The 27,622-nt window shown below is 34.0% G+C and overlaps 1 protein-coding gene across 11 annotated transcripts in view; it reads right to left on the reverse strand.

The window, feature by feature from the left end:
• Positions 1–27,622, reverse strand: part of Adgrl3 (adhesion G protein-coupled receptor L3) — a 796,065-nt gene that overhangs the window by 516,504 nt on the left and 251,939 nt on the right. For all 11 annotated transcript variants that reach the window (XM_005392863.2, XM_013518568.1, XM_013518570.1 and 8 more), the window contains exon 3: positions 1,131–1,362. In XM_005392863.2, the coding sequence (XP_005392920.1) occupies positions 1,131–1,185 (55 nt within the window). In that variant the 5' untranslated portion in view covers positions 1,186–1,362. The remainder of the gene's footprint in view (positions 1–1,130; positions 1,363–27,622) is intronic.

Raw genomic sequence — 27,622 nt, forward strand, 5'->3', positions numbered from 1 at the left:
CTTTATTGGGAAACTTCAAAAGACAGAGAGGGTATTTTATCCAGTTTTTACAGTGACAACAGAACGCAATTCCTGTTAAAACTTAGGAACTTGGGGCAAATTTGGAATTGCATCACTGTAAATGTACAACAGCTCTCTCTAGTCAATTAGATACCCTAGTCAATTAAAGTTTGCTGAGGAAACTAAGAATTATTTCAGCTGCTTGCTTCACTACCGTATTCTGAAACCTTGTGAGTGGTGGTCAAGTTAGCTGTGTCTCTGTCTTCAGGGTAATTGCTGTCAACATCCTGCATCACAACATCTTCACCTTCCCACAAAGCCAAGGAAAATTAGCAGAAAACTTTACATTGCAAATAAAAATACTACATATTTAAATTTATCAGTTTTTATAGAAATTCAGTGAATATAATATTAAGTGCAGAAAATACGTCATGTTTCCATACTGAGTAATTATATATTTTTTAAAGTTTGCAAGAGTAATTTCTAAACTATTGTATTTGCGGTATAAAAATTTAGTCTAAATAAAGTGAAAGAATTCTAAATGAACAACTTTATTAGGCATATATTAGCATGTTTCTGTAAAAATTACATTTGTCTAAAAAGTGAAAGCATATATTCATAACTTTGTGAGGTTTTTTTCATTGAAAGGTGTATGACAACCAGTTTACCTGTAATTAGAGGTCACAGCTTGCTTTTTTGTGTATTAAAAGTTGTACAGAATAGAAAACACTCAAAAAAAGGATTACTTGGTCTAGGAAAGCAAACTTCCATGCTGACTACATTAAAAATGGTTTTTAAGTACAAAAATATGTAGCCAAAAATTCACTGTAATTCAAATAATTAGGAATGGAGATGAATTTCCGTAAGTAGTATAAACAAAGGAGAAAGTATGCAACGGTTCTTAGAAAACAAGCAAAACTCCTTGGTTGCACACACATTTCAATAGGCACTTTAAAAAATCTGACTGCATAGTTGTAATTACTGCAGCTTCAAGTAACAGGATTATACCTACTCATATGATTGCATGGTGGGTAAGAACTACGAAATCTCTGAGCAAAGATTTCAAAGGAAGGGGCTAGTATGAGCAAGTGAGACAACGCAGACCGTTACACAGAAATCTAAGACCTTACCATGAATTATCGGTGCTAAGAGCGTCGTGAAGATCAGGAGCTCTAATGGCCACATGGCTGTGCAGTTGTTGTAAGAGTTTCTCAGAAATGAGTGTTTCACACGTGAAACGAAGTGTACTTCCGGTTCCTCCTCTGTGTTCCAAGACAGATGATTTAAAAAAAAAAAAAAAGACTCAAAATAATAAAGGAAATATCCTCAAAAACGGAAACACCAATATCCCAAATCTGTAACCTGCAAAAAAGACAAAAAATGGGGGGAGGAGATGTTATTAAGGGAATACATTCTCATCTTAATTTTTAAAAAATTCCTTTATTTCCTGACTAAAATATGTTTTCCTTCTGCCTTCATTTTCATGAAGAAATTGTATGTAAAGCAAATAATCTGAAAGACATTAGTTATTCATGTATACGTGGTGTTTATACCCCAGTGTAAGGCCAGAATGAAACAATTTCCAGGTTGGCACTGAAAAAATTAACACAAATGTAATATCTAAATATGTATAAGGAGATTTGAGGATTACTTTGTACAAGTATTTTCTAGAAATTCAATTTTTACTAACATTAAAATGTTAAAGTTTCATTCATTCCTATTGCTACAAAAATTTTAAAAAGTTAGGCATATATTTTATTTTCATTTCAGGATCTCACAGTCATTCAGAAATAATTCTATATATTAACGATATTAACTACATTGCTTTTCTAAGTGCAATTTTTGTATGATCATAGACTTTTGTCTGCACACTATTCTTAGTTCTTTTTCAAGTTTACTTGTTTTGGCAGTGCTGGGGATTAAACTCAGGGCATTGTGCACGGTAGGCTGGCACTCTACTACTGAACTACATTAGCCCAACAGTGGCGATGAATGTTTTAGAGCTTTCAGCGCTAACAGTCCGCTGCTGCACCTGTGTCACAGATTTACCACCGCTGGTCTAAAACATCAACACCGAAATTCCAGGCAAGGCACTGCCTAAATAATTTATACAATTACAAAAACAAACAAACAAACAAAACCCTTGTTTCCTTTATGCTATTCTCAACAGCTTACTTTTAAAAAATAACTATATACAGACTGATTGAAATGAAACTCAAACAGGGTAATTTCACTTAATAGAAGTTTGCTAAGTGCCAATTGATATACCAAGCAGTGTGCTAGGAATATAGCATAGATTATTGAATACACCATGCATTCTAAACACTAGGATGTTGAAATTTAAGATAGTAAATTTTGTATGTTAAATGTCTTAATAATGATGAATAAGGGTGTTAAGTATGTGTAAAACATTAAAAACCTTAAGCACAAACAGTCATTTTACCTAATCCAACTCTCATATTTGCCTTTTCTTAAAGTCTGCAGATATGTATTAAGAAGCCAGAATACTAAGAAAGGATAGCAAAGTCCAATTTAGAAGACATTGTCTTCCACATCTCCACCTTTAAAGCTGATGAGTCAGGTAAAATTGGGTCATCTTTCTTAAATTTCTTTCTTATTTATATTCTAATGATTGATAAATATTATCAATAATTTCAGATCTTGAGTATAAATTTGATTTTTTGAAAGTAATAGTTAAAATGAAGGTAGTTTACTAAAGAAAGTAGCACAGGTTAAACATCTCCACCAAGAAAATTTTAAATTTGCAAATTTTGAGTGCTGATATGACAACAAAAGTGGAAATTTCACATGACATAATATGAAGGGTCACTGTCACAAGACATGCACACTCAAAACATTGCATAAAACTTCCCTCCAGGCTCTGAGTACAGTGTACAGAAAACATAAATGAAGTCTGTATTAGACCTGAGTCCCGGCCCAAAGAGCCAAACTGCCTAATGACCTTGGTTCAGTCCCTTAACCCCTCAGTACCTCAATTTTCCTAAATGAGATTACTACAATAATTTATATGGCGAGATGAACATTCAATAAATTAAAAATTGTAAGTTTTAATTACATAAGATATGTATTGCCCTGATCAATGCTAGCATGTGATAAGTGGTCTATAATTTAATATGTAAGTAGAAGGTAACAATTATACTATATAAAATGTCTAGATTGTTCAAACTATAGGAAGATATACCAACATTCATTGAATATTAACTTTTTTCAAAAAGGAGACTTTTTCATGATGATTTCTTCCAATTTATGTGTTGTAATTAACATCACCAGCCCAATCTATGCTTACATAAAAGAGATTAAAGTAATTTCTAAAACAAAGGTTTTCAAAAATGCCCAAAGAAAAAACTCAATAAATATTAAGGATGCATTCAGTCACATGTGGCAACACAATGTACCTATGAGTTACTAATAAACACTACACAGTCATAATCATGTGGTAATCATCTCCGCCCTCTGAAGGAATAGATGAAAGCTTTCTCAAAAATGCCCTCCGGCAAAGCACTTTCACCTGACACACTGTGAACACGAGCTCTCTAGGACAAGCAACTCCTGGGAACAAGATCAGGCCATCAGCATGAAAGACGCCTTCAGCACAACCGCCTCCCATCTCCCCGCCGTAAAACATCAACAGGTTTGATGTGACAGTCCCTTGGAAGAAGCCAAATGGGTTTTAAAGGAGTTTAGACTGAATAAAACACATAACATTTAAAAATGCTAACTATAATTTACAATGATGAAACCCATACATATGCTTTACCTTTGAAATTTTCTTGTGATCTGTTAAAAGAATTCTATGTATTATTTCTCAGTTTAGGGAGTGTATGTGGCTATGGAATGGAAATGTAAAGCATGGTAGTTTGGTCACTACCACGGTCGCTACCACTCACACTAGCTTTTAAAACTTAAGAAGTTTCTCTTAAAGTGACTCTGAAAACCAAAACATCACACTAAGGTTCAAGGATCTTTCATTTCTTTTAGCATTTTTTTACAGGTAAAGAACCTCATTTAACTATTAGTAAAGCTTTTACTCATTAAGATTAATTAGCAATAATAAGGTTTTAAATGTTTTACTATTCTTAAAAAGTGCACTTTCCCTTTGGAGATTCTTCGAAGAGAAATTCTCAATCATCTTGTTTAATACCTTCAAAAATTGTTTAATTCAACACAGTTACACATACACGTCCATTTGGCAATTTCATCGGGGTATGCACTGTTTTTGTTCAAGGGGGTACGTGAAACATACATGGCATAAATCTCCCTGAAAGAGGGGACACACAGAGCAGCAGGAGAAAGAACAATCCCAAGCAGAGGGGAAAGAACGCATGACAATGTGGGAAATGCAAGCCATAAAGCATAAATCCAAACCACATTTCACAGAGAAACAAGAAGCAGTAACACAGTTTTGAAAATCCATTTGTTGGTGGGAGTGCAGAATGGTACAACCACTGTGGAAATCTCTATGGAGATTCCTCAAAAAAAAATAGGATCAGAGGTCCCATTTGACCCAGTTATTCCCCTTCTTGGTATCTTCCCAGAAGAATTAAAAATATCATTCCATAGAGATATATGTGCACCCATATTTATAGCAGCCCAATTTGTAATAAGTAAATCTTGGAAACAAACCAAATGCCCAACAATGAAGGAATGGTTAAAAAACATGTGGTCTTTTTGTACAATGGGGTACTACAGCTATAAAGAAGGATAAACTTGAGACTTTTATAGGTAAATGGATGCAACGTGAGATCATACTCATGTGTGAAATAAATCAGACTCACGTGTAAACATTGTATTGTCTCCCTAGTGTTAGAAACTGAAAAGGTAAGTAAGGTCCAAAGTATAAAATAGATATTGTGAAATAGGAATAAATTGTTCAAAAGGAAAGAGGAAATGGGGTGGAAGAAAGGGGAAAGGAAGGAAGGGAAAAGGAAAAATAACAAGATAGTTATTAGTTATCTTGTACTCTGAGTAACTACTTTGAAGATAACAATCTGCAGTATACTAACTGTTGTTATTCTATTATTTTGTTGAAATTTGGTTGCATTTTTTTTTTACAAAAAAAGAAATCTAGAAGACCTGCAAGAAGAGAGGTGGCATTGTGCTAGAATTTGAAGCCTGCGTAAGACTTCACTAAAAAGCTTTTGGCAAAATGCATTGCAGATAAAGGTCTGTTATGGTAAAGACAGGGTTGGTAAAGGAGCACCCACCCAGAACAAGTCTTCTTGTCTGTCAGGAGGAAAACAGGAATGACAGAGCATCAGCTGAAGATCTTGGAATAGAATTGGAAGAGTATGGAAGGCAGTACGAAGGAAAGTGAATGAAATTGACTGCATTCAAATAATGTATTTTATAACATTTCATGATGTAGAACACCACACCATATAAAGCACTGCAAGGTCTTTTTAAGAAAAAGGTTAAGTATTTAATTATATTTCAAAAAACAGTTTTCAATATAGCTATATTCTATATTGCTTCTAAACATTCAAATACTAGTATCTTGAATTAAATTTATGTACTCTGCTCATTGATTTGAGATAAGAAGCATGAGTTAATAAATTCACTAGCAGAAATTAGGCACTAAATGAATCATAAAATTAATAAACCAAGTAGTATTTAGAAGAACCTAACATGACACCACACAAAATATAATGCATCCTTTGCATCTTCATGTGGTATTTTTGTCATTGTTCCAAACTTGTGTAACAGGGCCCAACATCACTGTTCTCTGAGATCAAATACTGATTCCAGAGAGTTAACCACACTTGTAATTATTATGCATTGCCACTGAGCACTTACCTGGGTAGATGTATATTTTCTAACACATTCCAGTAAAAAAACAAAGTAATCTCTATGAAATATGCATTTGCCTTGACCTTCAACTGAATGGAGTGCTATTTTCTTTGTCTTTCATTTCTGTAAAAGTCCCTGTTTTCTTTTACAACATGCACAGACTGTTGCAATTAAATGTGAGACATGAAATATCTAAGACACAGGAAACACGGATGGAGGACAGAACACAAGCTTCAGAATGAGAAAAAGCCAAGCTGAATTCCACTCCATCTGAGCTGCAAATAGTACCACCGTATGAAGATGAGCTAAATTGTCTACATCTGAATTGATTCTTTTCCACATCTCAATTTATACTTGTTTTATCATGTGGCTTAAGGGCAAAATATGAAGAAACTAGAAATATTATTGCAAAAATAGGAATTAAAAAAATGAAAAAAGTTTTTGTTTTCACTTCATGACGGTATTTATATTCAAATGGGTTATGAATGGTAAATGAGGTTACATCTGGTAGACAATGACATAGAAGAACATGTCACAGGAGTCTGTGAGTGGATGAATGGAAAAAGGGATCAAATCAAAAGCTACACTGTAAACACCATGCTGTCAGAAGATTAAGTTGGTTATAGTACACATGGGGAAAATTGGGAGAAAAGAAAAACACCTCCACAAAGGAAGGCCAGTGACAATGTTTGCTAGTTAGTGTCCTGGGCATCACAGAGTTCAGCACTGTGATTTAAAATATAGGTTATTTGGAGAAAGTCAAGACAAGTTTTAGAAGTGTCACTGCTACATGTTTTGTCAGAACAGAAGGAAAAATAAATTAGAAGAGAAAAGGAAAAGATAGGTACAGAAGACACAGAAGAAAAGCTGGGTATGGAAAGGGATGTTTGAAAATAGAACAGCACCTCCACCACAGCATTTAGTTGTCTCCGTTCTTCCCTCTTCCTTCCCTACCGTCTCCTACATCAGTTTCAGAGAAATCACAAGACACATTCCGAGTCAGTTTTCAGTTTAACTTAAAGTTTCTCTCTATTCTGTTAACTTTAACACTAATCACAATTTTATGGTTACTTAAAACATGTTGAGCAAAGAAATGATCAACTTATCATCTGAAGCATTAACAATATTTTTATTTACATAAAATATACATCTGCTTATAATTCGATTTTAAATAATTATAATTTGATGTTGAGTTAGAAAGCAAGTCAGACTTGCTGTAAGTCTAGACTTGCTTAAGTTACAAAGCAAGTCACTATCTAGGTAAAGTTTAATAAGAAAGTTTTCTAGAATATAAGTCCCACTTAATTATCTTTCATATAATGTTACAATCTAATAAATGTCTATTAATATACAGAAAAACAATAGGATGTAATCAATATTTTCCTTTGTGTCATTAGGCCAGCACGTCTTTTATCCATGAAACAGAGTGATGTTTTCCACAAGATCGTTCTCTTGTGAAGTGCCCTTGAACACTGTCCGGATATTCCACAAACCATCTGATTGGAGTTTATTTCCAATAGGTTTGTAGTAATGAAATACTTGCTCCCACTAATTGTATGGGTTCAACTATAAATAAAATCAATGAGTTTTAACTTGAAGGCAAGTATAATTATGATAGTTCACCAAGTTTGGGGAACTACTCAATTGCTTGACTATCAGATAACTAAAACTAAAAAGATGGATATTGTATCCTTTACCACATACATTTTAAAACAGATCCTTTTCTCACTGAAATGAATAAACTAGGCTGGAGATGTACCTCAGTGACACAAAGCCTGCTTAGCCTGCAAACGGCGACAAGGGCCAAGTACCATAAAATATTAAAATAAAGCAGATAATATACTCATGAAATCCCAAATTTTCATCAAATGTCTTACATAAAATAGGTATGAAGATAGCTGTTACTTAACAGAATACTAACAATTCGCAAGTATTTTACAATATATCATTTAGAATAAAATTGATTTTGACATTTCTAAGGGAAGAGAAAGCAAGCTATAATTAAAGCATTCAGACTGTAACAGAGAGTTATTTCAAAGTAAACAATTTCACTTGAAATAGAAACATGTGAATCTCTTCCATGGTCCACAGAAAATCACGCCCAGGGTCACCCTCATAACAGTGGCAAACATTTGAGTCCTAGCCATGGCAGGCATTGCTTGGCAAGCTTAACATGTCCTGACACATTTAATTGATTCAGCTACACACAACATTGTTACTATGAAAACACCACCATAAAGGGTAGTTAAGCCCTACTAAGCAAGAGAGAAAGCAGGAATGGAGAGGGTAAAGTACTTGCTGAAAACATATAACTACAACTAGTCATTCACATATTTACACCTCAAAGGTACCCCAAAGGTTTATGCTTTGAATCACCACATTCTATTAACAGCCATCACTGCTATTTCCAAAGATATACAACTCAGGAGCATCTAGAGAGGTGTGATTAGAGTTCAATTCACAGGTCGAAGGGAATGTGAAGAAGATGTAGGATTAGCTTATACATAGAAATATTTGAGCAAACTTCAGCTCCTGAGAATCACGTCCTCAAAACAGGTCCTCCGGGCTAGGGATTTAGCTCAGAGGCACAGCGCCTGCCTGGCAAGCGCAAGGTTGTGAGTTCGATTCCCAGTACTGGAAAAAAAACAAAAAACAAACAACAACAACAACAAAAAAAAAACAGGTCCTCATATCCACACTTGGCATTCCATGTGTCTGAGACATCAAAGAACCATTTCATTTATTTGTACTGAATGAAGGACAAAACTACTGACTTCCTGGAAAGAAGAACCTACAATAATGTTTTTGGAGGTTTTCAGGAAACAAGCAAATGTTTCCAAAGATACAGAAAAAGTTTTTAAAAATTCAAGGAAAAAACCCCAAACATACCTCTCAAGAAATGTTCTGAAAAGATTTAAAAGTCTGTTAATGTGTTTAAAGAATCATGAACATTTCATTCTGTCATCCATGTAATTTTCCTAAAAACAGAACTGAGATTATTTTCAATGCTACAGAGAACAAGAAAGTACGTCTTCAAAGTAGCATTCTTTGTGACTTTCTCCTGGTTACTGTAAAACACACAATTGTAAATGAAAGATTATTAGCTTTAATGTTTCTAAAATCTATTGGAATTGTACTATCTGCAGAGCCTTTATGAATAGGATACATTAGTGCTGCCTCATGTTAAATTTTATTTTTGGCAATTTTATAAGAAATTACCTGAATAGTTTATGATTAACAACTGTGACACTATATCAAGGGACAAAATGTAGTATAAGTGCAATTCTCTGGTCTGATTTGAAGACAAAATAATCATGTTTTTCCCATGCAATTCTAAATAATATCATTACACATGCAGCTGATACTACAGTCAAGATTGGTAAAAGGTTATTTCAATTGCTGAATACAATGGACTTTAAGAGTCAAATTAGATAACCACAATGATACCATGCTACAGTACAGGTCTAGGAGAATCAAGTAGGAGATATATCATATTATTAACACCTTTTTTTCTGAGAGCAGTGACAGGTCCTAAATGACTTAACAATAAAGCTTACAATGGAGAAGATACAAGAATTGAGCAATAATGTCAATACCATAGTATTCCAACTCCTTCTAGCAGATAAGAAAAAATTGTACATCAACTTACACATCCTTTGAAGAATTTTCAAAACAAAAAGAAAGGTAGGGAAAGGGATATCTCTGAGCTACATATTAAAGTTTTCCCGTGGCTTAGTTACAAAAATGTGCTCAGTCCAAACATTTTAACATAAATAATTTTAATTTAAACCCTTGGTCTTGTCATTTATTTAAAAAAATTCAGTATATTATTTTTCAAAAGGTGTTTTCATTTTAAAAGATATTATAGCCAAATGGCAGAAACAAAAAATGTAGCAAAGTTCAAAGATAAATCCTTAGAATTGATTTAACTAAAAAGAGTATTTGTGTACTATGTTTGAAATAGTTTGTTGAGATTATGCACACACTGTAGCATTGCTTGTGATTCTTAAAATAATAATATAGCTTTCGTACATTTTATTCCCTGTAGTGTATCAGTCGCAAGCAGGCAGAGTAAAAACACACATGCTTTGAAATTATCTCACCTTCCTAGGGTGCACCTGGACAGATGTCAAATTAAACACCTTCCATAATGGCACATTATGGAGAATCAGTGCCTAAAATACCCAAAGGGAGTCAGAGACCATTATGGCCAAGGGAGCGTTTCTAAGGTTGTGGCGTATGATGCAATATTTCTGCTGTAACTTTAGCCTGATTGGTAGGTTATTTAAATACACATAGAGCCTGCCAAAAAATGTATACACACACTTCAGGAAAAGGAAAATAGCTTTTTTTTTCAACAGATGGTGTTATCCTCAAATAAGGGACCCTAGAGGATGGTACCTATTACAGAGAACCCACTACACTACCAGCCCTTAGAGAAGAAATTGACAATGCATGTGCAGTAATCTCCATAACCAAAGTTACCCAAGTAGCATTTCCCCATACTAATAAATATCTAGAAGCTCGTGACCACCAATTTGAGCACCTTTTTGAATTGTAGGGGTCAATGGTAACTTGTATCAATCTCATGACATCTCAATAAATCTAGTAGTAAAATATTTATATGATATTTTTCTTTTCATATTTTTCTTTTCCCAAAGTGTTTATATATCTCTTTTTTTGGTGGACTCTATATTTATGGTTTTAAGATCAGTAGTTAACACAGTAACTATTATCAAGATGCAGTTTGAAATGTACATCAACATGTTTCTATAACAATTGATAATTAGCATTTATAGGTAGCTAAAGTATGAAATAGTTACAATGTTAGCCTTTAAGATTGCTGCTTCAATTCCCAAGTACATTCTTTCTGGGGAACAAAATAATACTGGAAGAAAATGTAAACATTTTAAATTCTTGAAATATTATATAGAATCACTGAGTTATTAATTTATGAGACTATGTAACAAATATACACAACTTAGAAGAATCTTCAGTAAACAACTATTTTCCATGCTTTACTTCAATTCACTTAACCATAGTACACAGAAGGTATAAGTTGGAAATACGAACATTCTAGGTTCCAGGACATAAAATTCTACTTTGCTGTCAAAACATTGGCTTAATTTTAAGTGGATAACTAAGAGGAGCACTGAAAATACAGAATTAAAAGAAAATCAGAATAAACCACTTCTTTGATCTATTCATCTTGCTTCAGTGAGTAGTGTCAGTTCAGAAACTGACCTGGAACAGCATAGATCAAAGTCTAAAGCATCACTCTCCAGAGATACCTTAGCAAATGGTTGGGAGGAAACAGTAAGTTAAAAAAATAATAATGTGAAAATTTCCAAATTTCCTCTTGAAGAAAAATTATTAGTTTGGTTAGGATATTTACATATATGAGCATGATCTATTTAGAGAAGGAAAATGTAAGTCAGGTCCTGCAAAGATGCCCACAACAAAAGAATTTTATAACAAAACACATTATAAATAGTTATTAATATGCTAGTGTACTTATCCATGCATATGCAGTAATATTTTGCATCAGTGTACATATAACTCCACATCACTATGTAAAGTCGTTCATTATACCTTTATACATGTGTTTATCCAATAAAAACTGAAATTCAAAGCCTTTGCTTTAGTAAGTACAACAAAAGAATCTTTAGGGATTCAAAATCTGATACCATAATTATTCACTTACAATATATGCATTCTATTTACCTTGGTATATTTTATAATGGTAAAGTTAATGGCATCTCAAATAAAATACTGCGAAATACTTGCAATTTGCAAAATTAAATAAATGACTCCTAAAGATGCTGTATAAATAATGCTATACATTTTCTGATGTAGATAAATAATTAACTCGAATATAATAACTTTAATTAAGACAACAGGTAAAACCCAAAGTGGCTTTGTTTACTGAGAACACAACTTCAAATAGAGCCTCACAATAAAGATAAATGTGCATCTAGCACAGGGATGAACACCTGTAATCCCAGCACTCTGGAGGCCAAGGCAGGACAACAGCAGGTTCAATCTCAGCCTCAGCAATTTAGGAACTCAGTGAGGCCCCACAAGAAATGTAATCATCACGCAATGCAAATAGGCACTAATAAACAAACGAAAATTTAGAAGAAGTAGACTGCTTGAAATTCTTCCATAAAATTTTAAATTATTAAGAGACCTCCTAAAATGGTTTAATGGCTTCTTCTTATGTAAAAACTTGGCTGTTTTGATCCCTGCAAAAGGTTACCCCCACAGCCTTTAGTAATAATCTCTGAGTTATGTAGCTTTTAAAAATACGTTGATGTTGGGATAAATAAATCATGTCTTTGTTCAGTCTTACCGTGATTCATAAGGACAATTCAGGAGCACCTAGGTTCCGAAGTAACCCAAATTGGTAAGCTGTACAGAAAGATCTACAGCTTAGGGGCTGGGGATTTAGCTCAGCGGCAAAGCGCCTGCCTGGCAAGCGCAAGGTCGTGAGTTCGGTTCCTGGTACCGGAGAAAAACAAAAAAAAAAAAAAAGAAAGATCTACAGCTTCATTGCTTAACTCTTGGCTCCAGAAAGAAATACAAAGAAGGGAACACTGACTGATGGAAAATCCATCAGACACAACTAAGCTGGCAGATTGTTATAAATATGATATCTGGATCCTTTTAAGCTAACATTTTATTTAAATATTCTCAAAATTTCTTTCACAGTGATGGCAGAAAAAGGGCCAAAGGAGATGGAAAGTATTGAAACTTCTGTACAAGCTTTTTCCGTATCCATTATCTATGTCAGTTTTTGATATTTTAAAATTAGAAATGAGTAGTTACACATCTTTTATCAGTTTTAGAATCAATAGTTATCTACCTTTCCTAGTTTTGATTTTTCCAGCATGTCTGATATTATTGAACAAGATAAAGGTTTTGAAAGCAAAACAAAGATTAGTTTCGATTTCCATTGCAGACACTGATTTATTTTTTCATGGTATTTCACCAGGTGTTCTCTGAAATCTCCCAAGACAACTGAATCCAGGAAGAAAACACCGTTGCCTCTATTAAACTCTAGCGCAGCCATCATTGAAGAAGAAAAGCCACGCATACAGCATGGCAGAACTGAATCACAGACACGGGGTCCTTTACATTTTTCACCCCAAAAATGTTAAAATAAAGGAAAGATATTTTCTCTGAAAAGGTAATTGGGTCAAATAAATAAATACTAGATTTTTAAGAGGACGCATTCTTTTTGTCTCTTTCATGTATCTTCTCACCATTGCTGAAAGTGTATATTTGATCATGAGGTTTAAACATGAAACACAGAAATTATTCTTCACTTCAAACTTACACGTAGTCTTAATACAGGGACCTTATTCGTATTTAAAATTTCAGCCTCTTCCTAATATAAATATCTCCATGGATTAATTTGACTTAATGAATTTTCATCAACATGACATAAGTGTTTATTTTTATCTTACCGACTGCAGCATCTTGCCACATTAAGAACACGGACATTTATGATGGGTTTTGTTAGCTTTTTATAGCTGGATAATTCTGAGACTTCCTTCTCCTCCAGCTCATTCATTTTATATTGGAGGAGACTGAGTGATCCAAGCCATAAATATCAGCATCCTTAACGTCATACACTATCTGCACAAACACGTTCTTGCTTTTCCTTTCTGATCATTGCCTTTCTCTTTTTATTCCTGTATACGTTCACTATAAGAATAAAATTTTATAATCATTAGTCAGGATGAAAAACTCATAAAATGATTTCTTTAAATCCTACCATTAAGCTTAATCAAATCATCATATCAATTAGGTAACTGACAATTATATAATTTCAAAGACTTGGGTGCCTGAAACAGGTGTTCATGGCTACAGTTGGTACATTGCTAGAGGTAATATCTTTTAATCTAGATCTTTTAATTTTATCACCATACATAAGACTTCAATATTAGCCATAACTTGTTCATCAAGTAAGTCAGTGTCTCTTAGAGTGATTTGCCGCGCTTTACAAGTAAGTGATTAGGACAGTATTTGCATTTGCTGCTGACTGGCGATGCTGAGCATCTTTTCGCCTGTTGCTCCCTGGTGTCTTCTGAGAAATGTCTATAGAGGTCATTTTTTCCCATCATGGCGATGTGCTAGGCAAGCACTCTACTACTGAGCGACACTTCCAGCCCACTTTTAGTAATTTTTGATGGGACATTTGTATGTGTGTGCTACTGAGTCATATGAGGTTGAAAATATTTTGGATATTAATCAATGAATGAAGAGTATGCAGTACACATAAACAATAAACATTATTTATTTATTTATTTTTGCCAGGCACGCACTGTGCCGCTGAGCTAAATCCCCAGCCCCTTTGTTTTTAAAAGAAGGAAATCTTGCCACGTGGAACAGCATGGATGAACCTGGATGCCATTATGCTAAGGGAACTACGCCAGACACAGGCTAAGAGCTAACAGGCAACCTCGCTTTACGCAAAATCTAAAACAGCCAAACTTATACAAGAGAACAACAGAGCCGCTTGGTGGTAGCAGTAGAGGCAGGAGACAGGAAATGTTGTCAAAGTTTCAGTTCTGTGAGATAAATGAAATTTGGAGGTATAATGTGAAACACGACAACTAAAACTCATAAGAGGGTATTGTAGCTTTAAAATTCTACAGAAGGATAATCTTAAGTATTCTGCCAATAAAAGAAAAAGAAAAATATATGGTAACTTTGTGAAGTGATGGATATGTTAATTAGCTTGACTGTAGTAATCATTTCAATATATATATATATATATATATATACATATATATATAGAGAGAGAGAGAGAGAGAGAGAGGTATGCATCTACATGTATACCACTTCTGTTTATAAATACCTTTTTTGGGGGGTGAATACTGGGAATTGAACTCAGGACTTTGTGCTTGCCAGGCTGGCACTATGCTGCTGAGCTATATCCTCAGCCCCTGAATTATACTTAAATAATATGAATAATATTTTTTAATTTTGAAAGTTAAACTAAGAATTCTAGCTGGGGATATAGCTCAGCGTCATAAGCGCTTGCCTGGCAAGCCTGACAACATGAGTTTGATTCCAGGTACAAAAAAAAAAAATTCTAATATGGAAAATATTTTTAATTTCAAAAAATTAAAATTACATTAAGAATTCTATAGTCATATATATATATATATATATATATATATATATATCAGGCACATTAATTTCAAATGAGAGGAGAAACTCTAAACTTTAGCAGAAATTATACTATGGATCAAAAATGTTGAAGTATGATAAACATCATTATGGTCATTTCACTCCTAGTGCATATTTCCAACGAATTTAGCCCTGAGATTTCTGTAATTTTTTAATTACAGAGTGTATTTTTTAACACTCAAATTTCCTTAAGGAAGACCTGTGCATTATGATGTTTTCCTCTAATCTTGAACATCAGGTCAATCATTTCTGATTCAAATCTTCCATTTCCAAAACAATTTATATCCACTTAAAAGATTTTTTAAAAAGATTTCCAATTACTAGTTCTTTTTAAGGAGGGAAAACGACTCCTATCAGTGGACAGACATCTGATATTGTATCCTTTTATAGATACAAGTAATGATTTATGCCCAAATCTATTTTTCACTGAATTACTCACTGGAAGGGAAGGAAGTGACATAATATAAATTTTCTCATTTGTTTATTTTGGTTTTGGTTTTAGAGAAATGCCCCTGCAAAAGGGATCCTCTGCCTCATTTGTATGGAGTTTATTTATGTGTAAATATCTCTTAAAAAGATAATTTTTTAAAAGTATCTCTTTCTTACAGTAGATGTAGTTGATCTATACAGAGGGATGAGTAGCATATAAATGTTAATTTACTTCTAACAGAAAGGAAAATTAATCTAGTTGAAAATCTGGTGTTAAAAAAAATTTGGAGATTCCAAATTTCAAACAGACAACTCCTTGACTTTTTTGAACCTAGAGTTGACCTGCTAATAACTAATATCTTTAAAGAAAAGAGAAAGAGAAAAGAGACAACTTTTGACAAGTTAACTTGTCTGTTCAGCTGAAATGCAGCCTCAAATGCCTACCAATGGAAAGACAAAAATCTGCTGAATATTTCCAGTAAGATCCACACAATAGAAAGAAAAACTCTTACTAGAGTATATTTTTTCCTCATCATAGAAAGGTAGCATTATCTTAAATAAAATTTATTTTAAACTTCACATGAATAAACAAAATACATACATGTTCACCAGAAATACACGTATAAACATTTCATTTTTAAAAATTATTTATCAGTAACTGTCAGTGATACATGATAATTACATTCATCCTGGAGGTTCAGCATGTATATATATTCCATCTTAATCATTTTTAATTCCCCCTCCCCCCACCCTCCCATTTCCACCCATCCCCCAAAAGGAGTTTATTACTACAAATCAATGGTAAAGGTAAATGTCCTGAATATGGTCAATAAATATCAAACCACAAAATATACTTACTATCCAGATTTAAAAAACAGATATCCAACTGTTGGTTGGCAGTCTGAAGAAAATGAACATTCCCAGTGATTAAAAGTTACTCAAATGGAGAAGTTTCTTTGAATTCTAAGGAGTATTAAAAAATACATTTCAGAGATCATGAAACCCAAAGCACCCACTCGCTACTCAGAGATGACCCCAATGTTTCTTCTCTTTTTCCTTGTTGATTCACAATGAGTCCGCCTAAAAAGCAAAGTCTCACTTACACTGTAACCAGAATCGCCCTGATATTACTGAAGATGCTTTCACACAAATGTGCATCTCAGTGTGTGGTGGAGAATCTAAAAACTAAACAGAAGATCAAAAATTATCTAGAAAAAAGTAGCATTAATTCTTCCATCACAGAGTTCATCCTCGATGCCCATAAAAATTTACTCTGACACGCATCAACTTTTTACTGGCTCTGGGAGATTCCATTTGAAATGAAAGTGATTACAATTTTACATTCTATTCTCTAAGCAAATTTATAAGGAAATAAAAATGAAATGTGTAACTCTTAAAATATTATGGAAAAATTAGCCAAACTAGTTTAACGTATATGAAAAGTATAAAGACTATACTTGGGTCACAATGGCATGTCAAAGGTAAGAAAAACTATTAAAATCATCTTCTTTAGCCCATTTTAAGAGGAGAAATGTAATATATTAAACATGAATAACTTATTTTAATTCTGTAATTATATGCATATGTTGTACTAAAGTTTTTGTAAATAGTAAAGAAAAAGTAGCATTAGAGTATTATGCAACAGTGTATTGAAGGCAACACCAAAATGCAGAGTAAAATGCATTTTTAGTATGCGCTTCTTAAATTGCGTAAACGCAGTAAGGAGTAGATAACATTATAAACTCCGCAAACTCTTCCTTGTTATTCCTCTTTATATCCTGCTACTACTGGGCTACATCAGCCAAATGTCTTGCATAAACAAAAAAATATGCAATGCAATAGGAAAGTAAGTTCTCCCAATAATGAGCTAAAGGCGATACACTTCTTGATGCCATCACACTTTTGTATTAAGCACATTCACTGGTCAGGAGAATTGAGTGGACTACAGTATGTTAATATCTCTACAAATAAACAGTGATCTTCATGTGCTTGCAATTGTCTGTCTGCTTGTGTGCATGTCCCATTACTTCTTTGTAGAAGGTGATACAACCTTTAAGAAAGTAAATGTTAATATAGGTTAATGATAATGAAGTATAAACAACTTTCACACTAAAGTTGGACCATATTGTCAGGTGAAAACTATGTTAACAGTTCTTGGCCATGTTAATGAAAAATCTCAGTAATTCCTTCTGGTGTAGTTTACTTTTTGAATGTATATTATTTTACACAGTCCCAAACAATAGTTCAACTTAAGTTTAGAGTAATGAACCTAAAATTACTGCAAAACTATGAATATATGAATTGCTTAAAAATTACATATAATTGTATTTCCATGTGACATTTATACAAAAGTTCAAAGAGTAGGACTTGATAAATCTCTTTCCATTTATTTCTTTGTATTTCTTGACTGCTTTCAAGTGACTCAAGTTCAAATGTTTTTTGAAAAGAAGAAAGGATAGATGGAAGAAAAGAAAATGGCAAGGAGGAAGGAAGGAAAGATGGAAGGAAGGAGAGGACAGGATAAAAGAACCCTAATATATATCATTATCTTTATAAACTATGGATCCACAAGAGCATTTGTTGAGTAGATGCTGATATTAAGAAAGAGTACTTAATTTTGAAAGAAAACAGTAGAAAAATGCAATAGCTACTGTGTACCAAAAAACTTGAGTCAAAGTGCCCCGAGTGAAAACAGACTAATATTAACTTACACAAATTTACCGAGAAACTTATTCTTTAAAAGTTAAAACCCTTATATGTATGCACAAAAATAAGGACTTCTGAAATTCAAGGCTGTCATTATTTTTTTACCAGTACATGATGTACAGATTTGCTTCACAGTGAATCAGATAACATCTACAGATTTCAACACGAAATAGTCCATAAATCTACTGCTAATAGAATTTAGAAATTTCATTTATCACTGATCTAGTAGTTTTGAAATGAAGTTTAAATCCTTAAAATATTGTCAAGGCTTCTGAGGTATCTGTACAGTCATAGCAGTGAGCACAAGATCTTGGCAGGTATTGTGACAAAAAAAAAGAAATTGTAAGATATATTTTATGAATATTAATCAAGACCTACACTCAGCAGTCATAATTCATCAATGCTTCAAAAAATCACTGTGGCTTTGCTAACACTTCCAAATCCACCTTTAAATGCACCTCTATAGAAAATATCTTGCCATTAGCACTGTATCTTATGTACTTCAAGAAAGATGTAGTACCATGGGGAGTAAGTGCGACTGACAGAAAAGAAACCATAAATCTCTGTCAGGCTTTCAGAGATGAGCTCTGAAATCAGCTAAAATGAAATATTTCCCTTCTCCCCTGGCTGATCTAACATAGTAGATTTGTTAATGGTATCCCAACTTGTGTGATCCCCCTCAGGTTGTATTTAAAATTTTAGGAATCAAATACACAGAGAATTAAGGGACTCTATGGCATGTGACATGCAATAAATACAACTGTACAGCAAATCAATGATAAACCAAGAAGCACTAGAAAATTTCCCAGCTTGTGAAACCATTCAGAATGTTCGATTGCAGCACCAAGGATGCCAGGTAGCTCAAGTTTTACTTTCATGTTCTTTGCTAGTTGGTTAGATCAGCCTACAATAATGTAATTGACTGTTATGAGCTACACAATTCTTTGGTGAGAGATTAATCATTTATAATTAAAAACATACCTATGTGATTAGGCTGCAGTGATTTAATGAGAGAGGGACAGTAAATTATATTAATTTAACCAGCAACTTCAATATCTTGTGGGAGAAAACTAATTTATCTTTGGAGGAGATACACTACACAGAGATAAACAAGGGAATATAATAGCATCTGAGTGATGTAAATTTATGTTTTAAAAACCAAAGAACTGGTAACTCCTGTGCTAAAGCCTCAAGACAAATATGTATTTTGACATACTTATTTCTGTTTAAGAGGGAAAAATTATAAACAAAACACAGTAAGAGCATTTTTCATATTTCCTTTTTTGTTACTAAAATATTCTCACTTTTATTTATTCTTTGACAAAATAAATTTTTAACATACTCTCTTTAAAAAAAAAACCACAAACCTTTATGGAATAGACAATATGACTTTGGTTTTATAAACTTGGCAACTAGTAAGATTTTATAATACACTACCACTCAACAAACAATGTGAATAAATAAATCTGTATGTTAAAAGTGGTAATTATCCTAAAACTCAGTGAGACTTGGCTGTTGCATATATTTAACTTCTAGCACCTCTCACCATTTCTGGCAAAAAAAATTGAAATGGATGTTTTTCAGTCATTCACAAAAGGTGACAGCACCTTCATTTTGTTTCTTTATCTAAAAGTTACAGTACTTACAAAATAAGACACTTAACTATTAATGGCAGTACTATATACTGATTATGTTGGAGTTTTGTTCAAGTTTTCCTAGTCTTTAAAACATTCTACTTGGTGATCGTATTGTAAAGGTAGAAGCTCCAGCACAAACACCAGCATCTTTTTCCCAATCCAAAATAATTCCTACTCCTGTAATAGTCACGAATGTTTTCTGTCTGCAAAGGTTTTCCTGACATTCCTTCAAAATATCTACTCACAATTCTTCCGTAGAGTCCTAAACACTTTATTACTCTCCACTGTTCACTCATGTGTGACCCCTCCCCGGTAATAAGGCCCAAAAGGACAGGTTTATGTTTCATTCATCTTTATGTCCCCATCAGCTAGCACATGGCTTAGCATCTAATAGATGGTCAATAAATGTCTGCTTCACTACATTACTGTAAAACACTCCAACGATGGAGCTTCTGAGGCCTACAGGGGAAAAAGAAAAGAGCTAAAGTGCGGGGAGGGAAGGTTGAAAATTGCTTTTTTTCTAAATAAAACAATAATTTCAGGGTTAGCACTTACTCAGGTTTTAGTTTGCCTCACAGCCTGCGAAGCACAGCACATGTTTCTGAATTGTTTTTTCCACATTTATTTTACAGATTGAAAGTGAACTCATTCTATACGTAAAAGCTAAGTGACAGACATTCATTAAACTAGGAAGTTCTTAGTGATTCTGTCCACGATGTGTGGACCTAGTCTGCTCTCATCCATGTCCACTGCTCCCGAAAGAAGAAAGTACTGAGTTCCATCACTCCCCACCCCTCCTGTGACAGCTTTGCTCCAGTCAGCGCACAGGGCACCTGCAGTACGGGGTGAGTAAGATGGAGGTATTTCACTACCTTTGATTTCTGTCTCTCTCATGCAGAGAACAAGTTTCCCTTTCTTTAAAACACACACACACACACACACACACACACACACACACTTCCTCTTCCGTGCAAAAATTCTCACCTTAGCACTCAGTAAATGTTGGCTCCATGCCTTTACAGTCACCTCAGCCTCTAATTTATTCCAGACAAGTTAGCTCCTTCATTCACTGAAAATTCACTCAAAATTCCTCAATGGACTTTTAAGAAAAATTGTCAAATCCAATGTGGTTTCAGAATTTTCAATTTACTTAATTTATCTGTATCACTACTGACTTCTTTGTCCAATTAAATCCTCAGCTCCTAAAATGTAATCAGTTGCAAGGAATAGAAGAAAGTGACACCACATAATAAAGAGACTTCACATGTGCGGCTTCACAAATAAAAGAGCCACGGGCCAAAGATGTATCAGCTCCCTCAAGGACGAAGAACCCTTGAGTCAGTCACCGAGTCCCGGTTAAAAAATATCAAGGCAACCTCTCCTACGTCTGTCAAAACTTTCCTCATAGCATATCTTCTTTTTGTTACTCCTGCCAAATCTACACGTCAAGTCTCAGAAGCTGTGATTAGTAACCTCAAGATGGGCTCCAGTGATTCCGACTGGTGGTCTCCACAGCCGTGAAGACCCTTCCTCTTGGGACCGGGTAGCACGTGCCCACTCACTCACTCACAGTGTGTAGCAGACAGGATGGAAAAGAACTTCCAAGTTTACAGACTAGAAAGACTGCAGCTAGTTCTTAGGTGCTCTCTCTTTAGTCTGCTGTGCTCTGGGGGAAGCCAGGACCATGTCCCAGGCAGCCTGCGGGGAAGCGCGTGTGAAGAAGGTGGGAATTAGATGCTCCTTCACGAGTTGTACTTTCAAGGCCAGAGCCAGACCAATAGTGCAACTGATCCAGAGGCATCCAGCTAAGTAACAGCAAGATTCATGACCCGCAGCAAATTTGACAGACTGAAGTGCTAATTTATAAAGTAATATTGTTCATGCGGTAACATTCTCTTATCCTGAGAATAGCATCTCTCTACCCCGAAGAATTCTGTATTGTTCTCTATCTTCAGTCTTTTCACAGCATGACATGAACCATGTTTTCCTCTTACTATTCTAAAACCAGTGGTTGAAACACAATAGCAGATTAAGAATATGTCAAATGTACTCAATATTCTACTCCAGCGTCCACAATCTTCCACTCTGTGTTAACTTACTATTCCTTGAAGACATTTAGCAGCGTACTATTTGAGGTATGACATTTAAAGACTTCAGCATGGGCATCCCAAGCTTATAAAAAATGCACAATTAGCACAAACTTGTTCAATAAAACTTTAACTCATCCCTTGCAGTTTCAAGAAAACCCCGTAATCTAAATGCTTTTGCCAGCTAACAATTATCCTGTTTTACTGGCTCTGCAGTAAGTTTTGAATTTCAGTTATGGCCTAAGTGTCATACTGGTGTTGAAGCTCAACATGCAGATTCTCAATACAGAACCAAATAATTTTAAGATAACCAATTCCTGGGCCCTAAACTACACTTCTCTTTTTTTTCAAAATGGATTTGCCTTGGGAGATTTTTAAGATTTTGCTTTCCACTTTCTTTCAAAATCCTAGTTCCTCCATTTTATGATATATATTCCTCTTACTTGGAATCTTATCATACACTGACTGTAAATGTGAAAATCCAAGTAACAGATAATATCTTTAAATAAATAGTGCATTCATTTATACCAATAAAATATGTATTACCAATAAAATCTTAATTATACCGACAACTACATTTCTTAATAAAACATAATTCCATTTACCTTGAGTCAGTTACACCCCAGTTGTGCCTTTAAAGATCGAAGATGTTTTTAAAAACACTTAGGAAACCTTGTTGTTTCATAAAAAGCAAGTATTTTATTGTAGAAGATAAACTTATCTACATATGCTGTAGATGTTTGATAGGCTTATTTAATTACTTGATTAATCAAGTAATCCAAGCATCAAGCCATACAACTTCAGGACACGGTTCTGTGAGAGAATTTAAGGCAAGTAAGTTGAGCGATAAAAGGAACAAAACAGTACGGGATCTACCTGTTACAAAGGAACTTGTCTGAGGGATTCCTGGAGTTTTGTTTACTGTTTGCTTTTGTTTCATATAATCCTTTTTTGCCAGTCCTTGGCATGGAACCCGGGACCTTACATATGCTGGGTAAACATTAGCACTGAGCTACATCTCCAGCCCTGTGGGATGTGTTTAAATAAGCAACGCTGAACATCAGAATCATGGTATACGTGAAGTGCACGGAGGCAATTTAGATGACTGGATATTGTTTTCCATGTCCTCAAAATACCTACTTTTAACTTTAAAATTTTATACCGAAAATGTTTAAACATCTCTTTAAAAGAATTAAGTAGATCAATGAAAATTTTTCAAAATTATCTTTAAGACGGTTCATGGAAAATATATTTCAAAACTACCGTTTTGTTATTTTTCAAAAACTCTGTAGTCATTTATTTCTTCTCATCTTTATTTTAAACTTCATTAAAAGGAAGCATATCTTTCACTCCCTCATTTTTTCTTAATTGTGTCATACCACAGAACTGTGCTCCTAGTGGCCAAAACAACACCGGATTTGTGTAATTTATTATGGTAAATTCCCCAAGCAGTACATACTACGTTCTAAGTGAGTAGGTTCCTTTACTTCCTGCAGCAAATATTTGTATTTTAATCATAACTCAATACTTAAGAATGAGAAAACAAGTAAGTATGCTAGTCATTACAGATATTCACATTCCAGAGGAGGATATGGATTATTTCAACTGATAGATTTTATAATGGTACACAATGTCACTGGAAATTTGTTTAGTCCAGGATCCATGTGTTCTGGGTACAGGTTGGAGCTGACCTCCTTCAGACCATTAGGCTATCCCGAGATCCTGCAGTAGACGGACCAGGAAATGCTCCCTCAAATAGGCAGAGAGATTAAAGAAGGGGCTGCTCAGCCCTCACTTGCTTAGTTGAAAATCACTATTCGGACTGTATAAGAGTACTGCTCACTATGGACTTGAGAAATCCATTATGAAGATTTAGAATTTTCCAGATTGCAACTAAAAAAATTTGTTATAATTATGTTCATGCTCAACATTTCTTTTAAAATTTATAATAAAAGATTTATAATACCTAACTGATATAAAAATAAATTTGAGAGAAAAAGCAAAATTTAACTTAGCCTACTCAATTCAGTATATAAAATCAATAATTCAAAAGCATCCAGCTGGCCAAAAGCATAGCTCATAGTTTTAGGGTGTTTTTCTTTTGTTTGTAAAACAAGCAAGACACCATAAAATGCCTACTGGAATGCAGACTCACACAACCAGTATCTTCTTTACCTTCTGAGGCAGAGTTATGAAGGTAGAATTACCTTTGACTCCTGAAACAAGCCAGCCATGGCTCTGCCCTACTGTGTTCCCCTGTTACATATCCCTTGCAATTGCATTTTGTGCAGGATTCATTTGTTGTAAACCATGGAAGGACTTGACAATGGGTAACACTTAAAAGCAAAAGGATTTGTATAGCCAACTCTGCAGCTTTTTCTATGGAAATAAGTCTTAAAATAGTGATTAAACATATTTTGCAACAAGGTATGAACTGTTATTATGATGACATACAAGCAAGTTTTAGTATAAAACACAACAAGAAATATCTGAGAGAGCAAAGGCCTCTACTGGAAAACACATGTGCACATGCACAGAGAGAGAGAGAGAGAGAGAGAGAGAGAGAGAGAGAGAGAGAGAGAGAATGAACTGTCCAAAGCTTCGAGGAAGAATTGCATAGGTCATGTGAGTTTATGAGTTTATGAACTGCATACATAGGTCATGAAAATTCTTTGCTAAGGGCACAGGGTGAATTATTTACTTCACCAAACTTCTCTGATGCATGCATTCCTTCACAAAACATCGTGGCAATGTTGATTCACTCAGTACTCATAATAATTTGTATCATGTTATACACAATTATCATCACTTTCACAGATGAGACAACTGAGACACAGAAAAACAAGTAATCTAAGAAAGTATTACTGTTACAGTCAGTGTGGCAGAAAAGTGTCACACCAGAAGGCTGGCTCCAACGCATATACTCGAAACAAGCCAATATTGCTTTTCTATGATCTGATGTTTGAGGAGAAGTCCTTTCAGTGTAATAGTAGCTAGGCTTTCAGTAGGGACACACAAAATTGCTATACACTAATGCTCCATGGAGTTATATGACCGACTAAATACAGCCAAGGACAGGCTACAGCCTAGAAGTCCCAGTCTGCATCAAGGGACACAAAAAAGAAGAAAAAAATTAATCACTGCTTTTTATATATTTTTATTAACCTAGTTTAATTTTTTACCTATTATGTAAAAACTGGGGAAATCTGTCAGTACAAAGGCATGTTTATATTCATATAATAAAAGTAGACAAATTAGAGGTACTTTTTGTCCTGGTTCCATTCTGACAAGTCATTCATTCTCTTTACCTTGGCATCGTAGCATCCTTTGTAAAGTCTACTAAACAAGAAACAGCGATGTTTCCTAATTATTACAATTGCCCTGACACTCCTTTCAGCATCTACTGCAAGAGTCTCAGCTCCATATCTTCACTATTTTGCAACACACAGATGCCTGAGACACTATTATTTTGGACAAGGAAACATTTTTAAGTAGGCTACACTTAACGTTTTAGTAAAGTGAAACCTCAACTAAACTTTCATCATCTTGTATGTCACAAATTATTCAGGACACTCTGAAAACAGGTTTGAAATAAAAATGGTGCCTTTCAAGGTGATTTCACAAAAGCCAGCCTGTTGTAAAAAGAAATCTCACATGGGCCATTGAGCACTGCTCCACATAAGGATTCACCAGAGCCACGGTGACTCCCGGAGTAGTACACCTGGTCTTAAAATACAAATATGGTTTCATAGTAAGTTTCCAGGCTGTGATTGTGGTAGTTACATAGCTAAGGGCTAAGGACAAGCAATGGAAGAAATTATGCCAGTGGTAATTGTTTTCCACAATGAGGATTTTAATTGCTTTATTTCCTTTTATGTCTAATTCCTTTGTAGCACCTGTTGCAATGTATGCTACAAAAATTTAAAGAGCTGTTAGCCTAAAAAGATTTTTTTTTAAATAACAATAAAGTAATGCCTGTGAAAGCGCTGGTATTTATTGCTACCTTGACACACAAGTGAAAGAAACCAATATAGGTATAAATGTGTCAGAACGTCACTTCATCTATATTAAATCACTTAATGGTAAATTACTGTGCATTGTACGTATATAAAACCATTAATGTGGACTCTTAAAGAGCAGTATTTTATAAAGATACTAATACGTATTCAAAGAAAAAAGACAAATATACATATATACATAGGCCTTTTACATCAACTTAGCAAGCTGTCATTTTAAAGGTCCTTGGGTCATAAATCAATCATTGTTATAATCTGGAAATCTTCAGAAACTCAGGCAGAATTATAATAAGCCTCTGGGAACATTCAGAAGAAGGTAAAATATGAAATACAATGAAAAATATGATTAACGAGGAGCAAAATATATGTGATTGTCATAAATTAGCCAATGAAAAACCTGGGTTCAACTAAAATTCTTAAGCAACAGTGAAGGAATTACAGTACATAGAAATGCTACTATCACACTGGATTTTTAATAAAACCACCAAATACAAGGTGATTACTTCAACAGAAAATTCTATTTTCTGAGTTTTTCTTTCAAATGGTAAGTTTATAAAATAGGATATCAAATGTCTCTGATATAAATATTACCAAGAAAGACTTTACTGGGTGCGCCCTGTGGTAATTTAAGGGAAGAAATGAAGTAACTGTGAAACAATGTAAAACATACATGCAGAATCTCATCTACCTATTTCCTCTATTCTACCAAACCAAGAAAAGTGTAACTTCTATAAAGGACTTCTACAACTGACATTTTATTTGTGGTATCCATAGGAAATACTAATGATGAAAATGTTTAGGGCTTTTAAAAGCTATCTTTTTAAATAACAAAAATAATGTTGAGTTGAAATACATTCTATAGTCATTCCAGAGATGGCAATTTTCCCCCAACACTTTGTTTTTTTGATAGGGTTTAAAGTGGGGGATAATATAGAAATAAGACTGAAAGAAGTAAGTTAGTGAAAATTATTTTAAATATTACTCGGACTTTTGACATCCTCTCATTTTCACATTTTAAAAAATGACACTTTAATTGTTGAGATTATACCACAAAAACATATGCCCTGTGTAAGATTTATGTACATTATTCTACAGCCGAAGGCTCAGTCCAGATTCCAAGGCAAACAATAATAAAATTTCGTTCAGGTCTTTTATATAGTGAGAAATTGTATACAAATTATTATACCTCCTACAGAATTTCAGGTAAGCAAGAAATTTGCAATTGTATACAAATCTTTGCAATTGTATACAAATTATTTTTTTTAAAATACATCTGTGTATTATTTTAGAGCTCAGTAACCAGTTTATTTATAAGAATGTGGATATATGTAGTGAGTATATAGACAGCTAAAAATATCTCACAATTATTTCATTAGTTGTCATGTCTTCCTCTGACTATGCTACACTAAATTTAAAATAGCAAAGTACTTAACCATTACAAGACATGACTGGAAGGCTTGCCATATTCCTGTACCTTTCTATTTGTATGTATACATGTATATAAAACAAATATATCTGAAAATACCTATTTTGTATATAACATAAATCTAAACACTAAGTTTTTGCATTGTCTATACGCATCTTCTGAAATAGTCACAGTATTCTTTTAAAAATTCTTACATTTATTTTTCCAGAACATATTCTGACATCAGAATTCCAGGGGAGTGCATTAGACATATAAAGCAAATTATGATTTTGGACGTAATTGAAATATTCCAAAGCCTTTGACTCAGTATTA

The sequence above is a fragment of the Chinchilla lanigera genome, unplaced genomic scaffold (assembly GCF_000276665.1).
Source record: "Chinchilla lanigera isolate Chin_1 unplaced genomic scaffold, ChiLan1.0 scaffold00046, whole genome shotgun sequence".
NCBI lineage: Eukaryota > Metazoa > Chordata > Mammalia > Rodentia > Chinchillidae > Chinchilla > Chinchilla lanigera.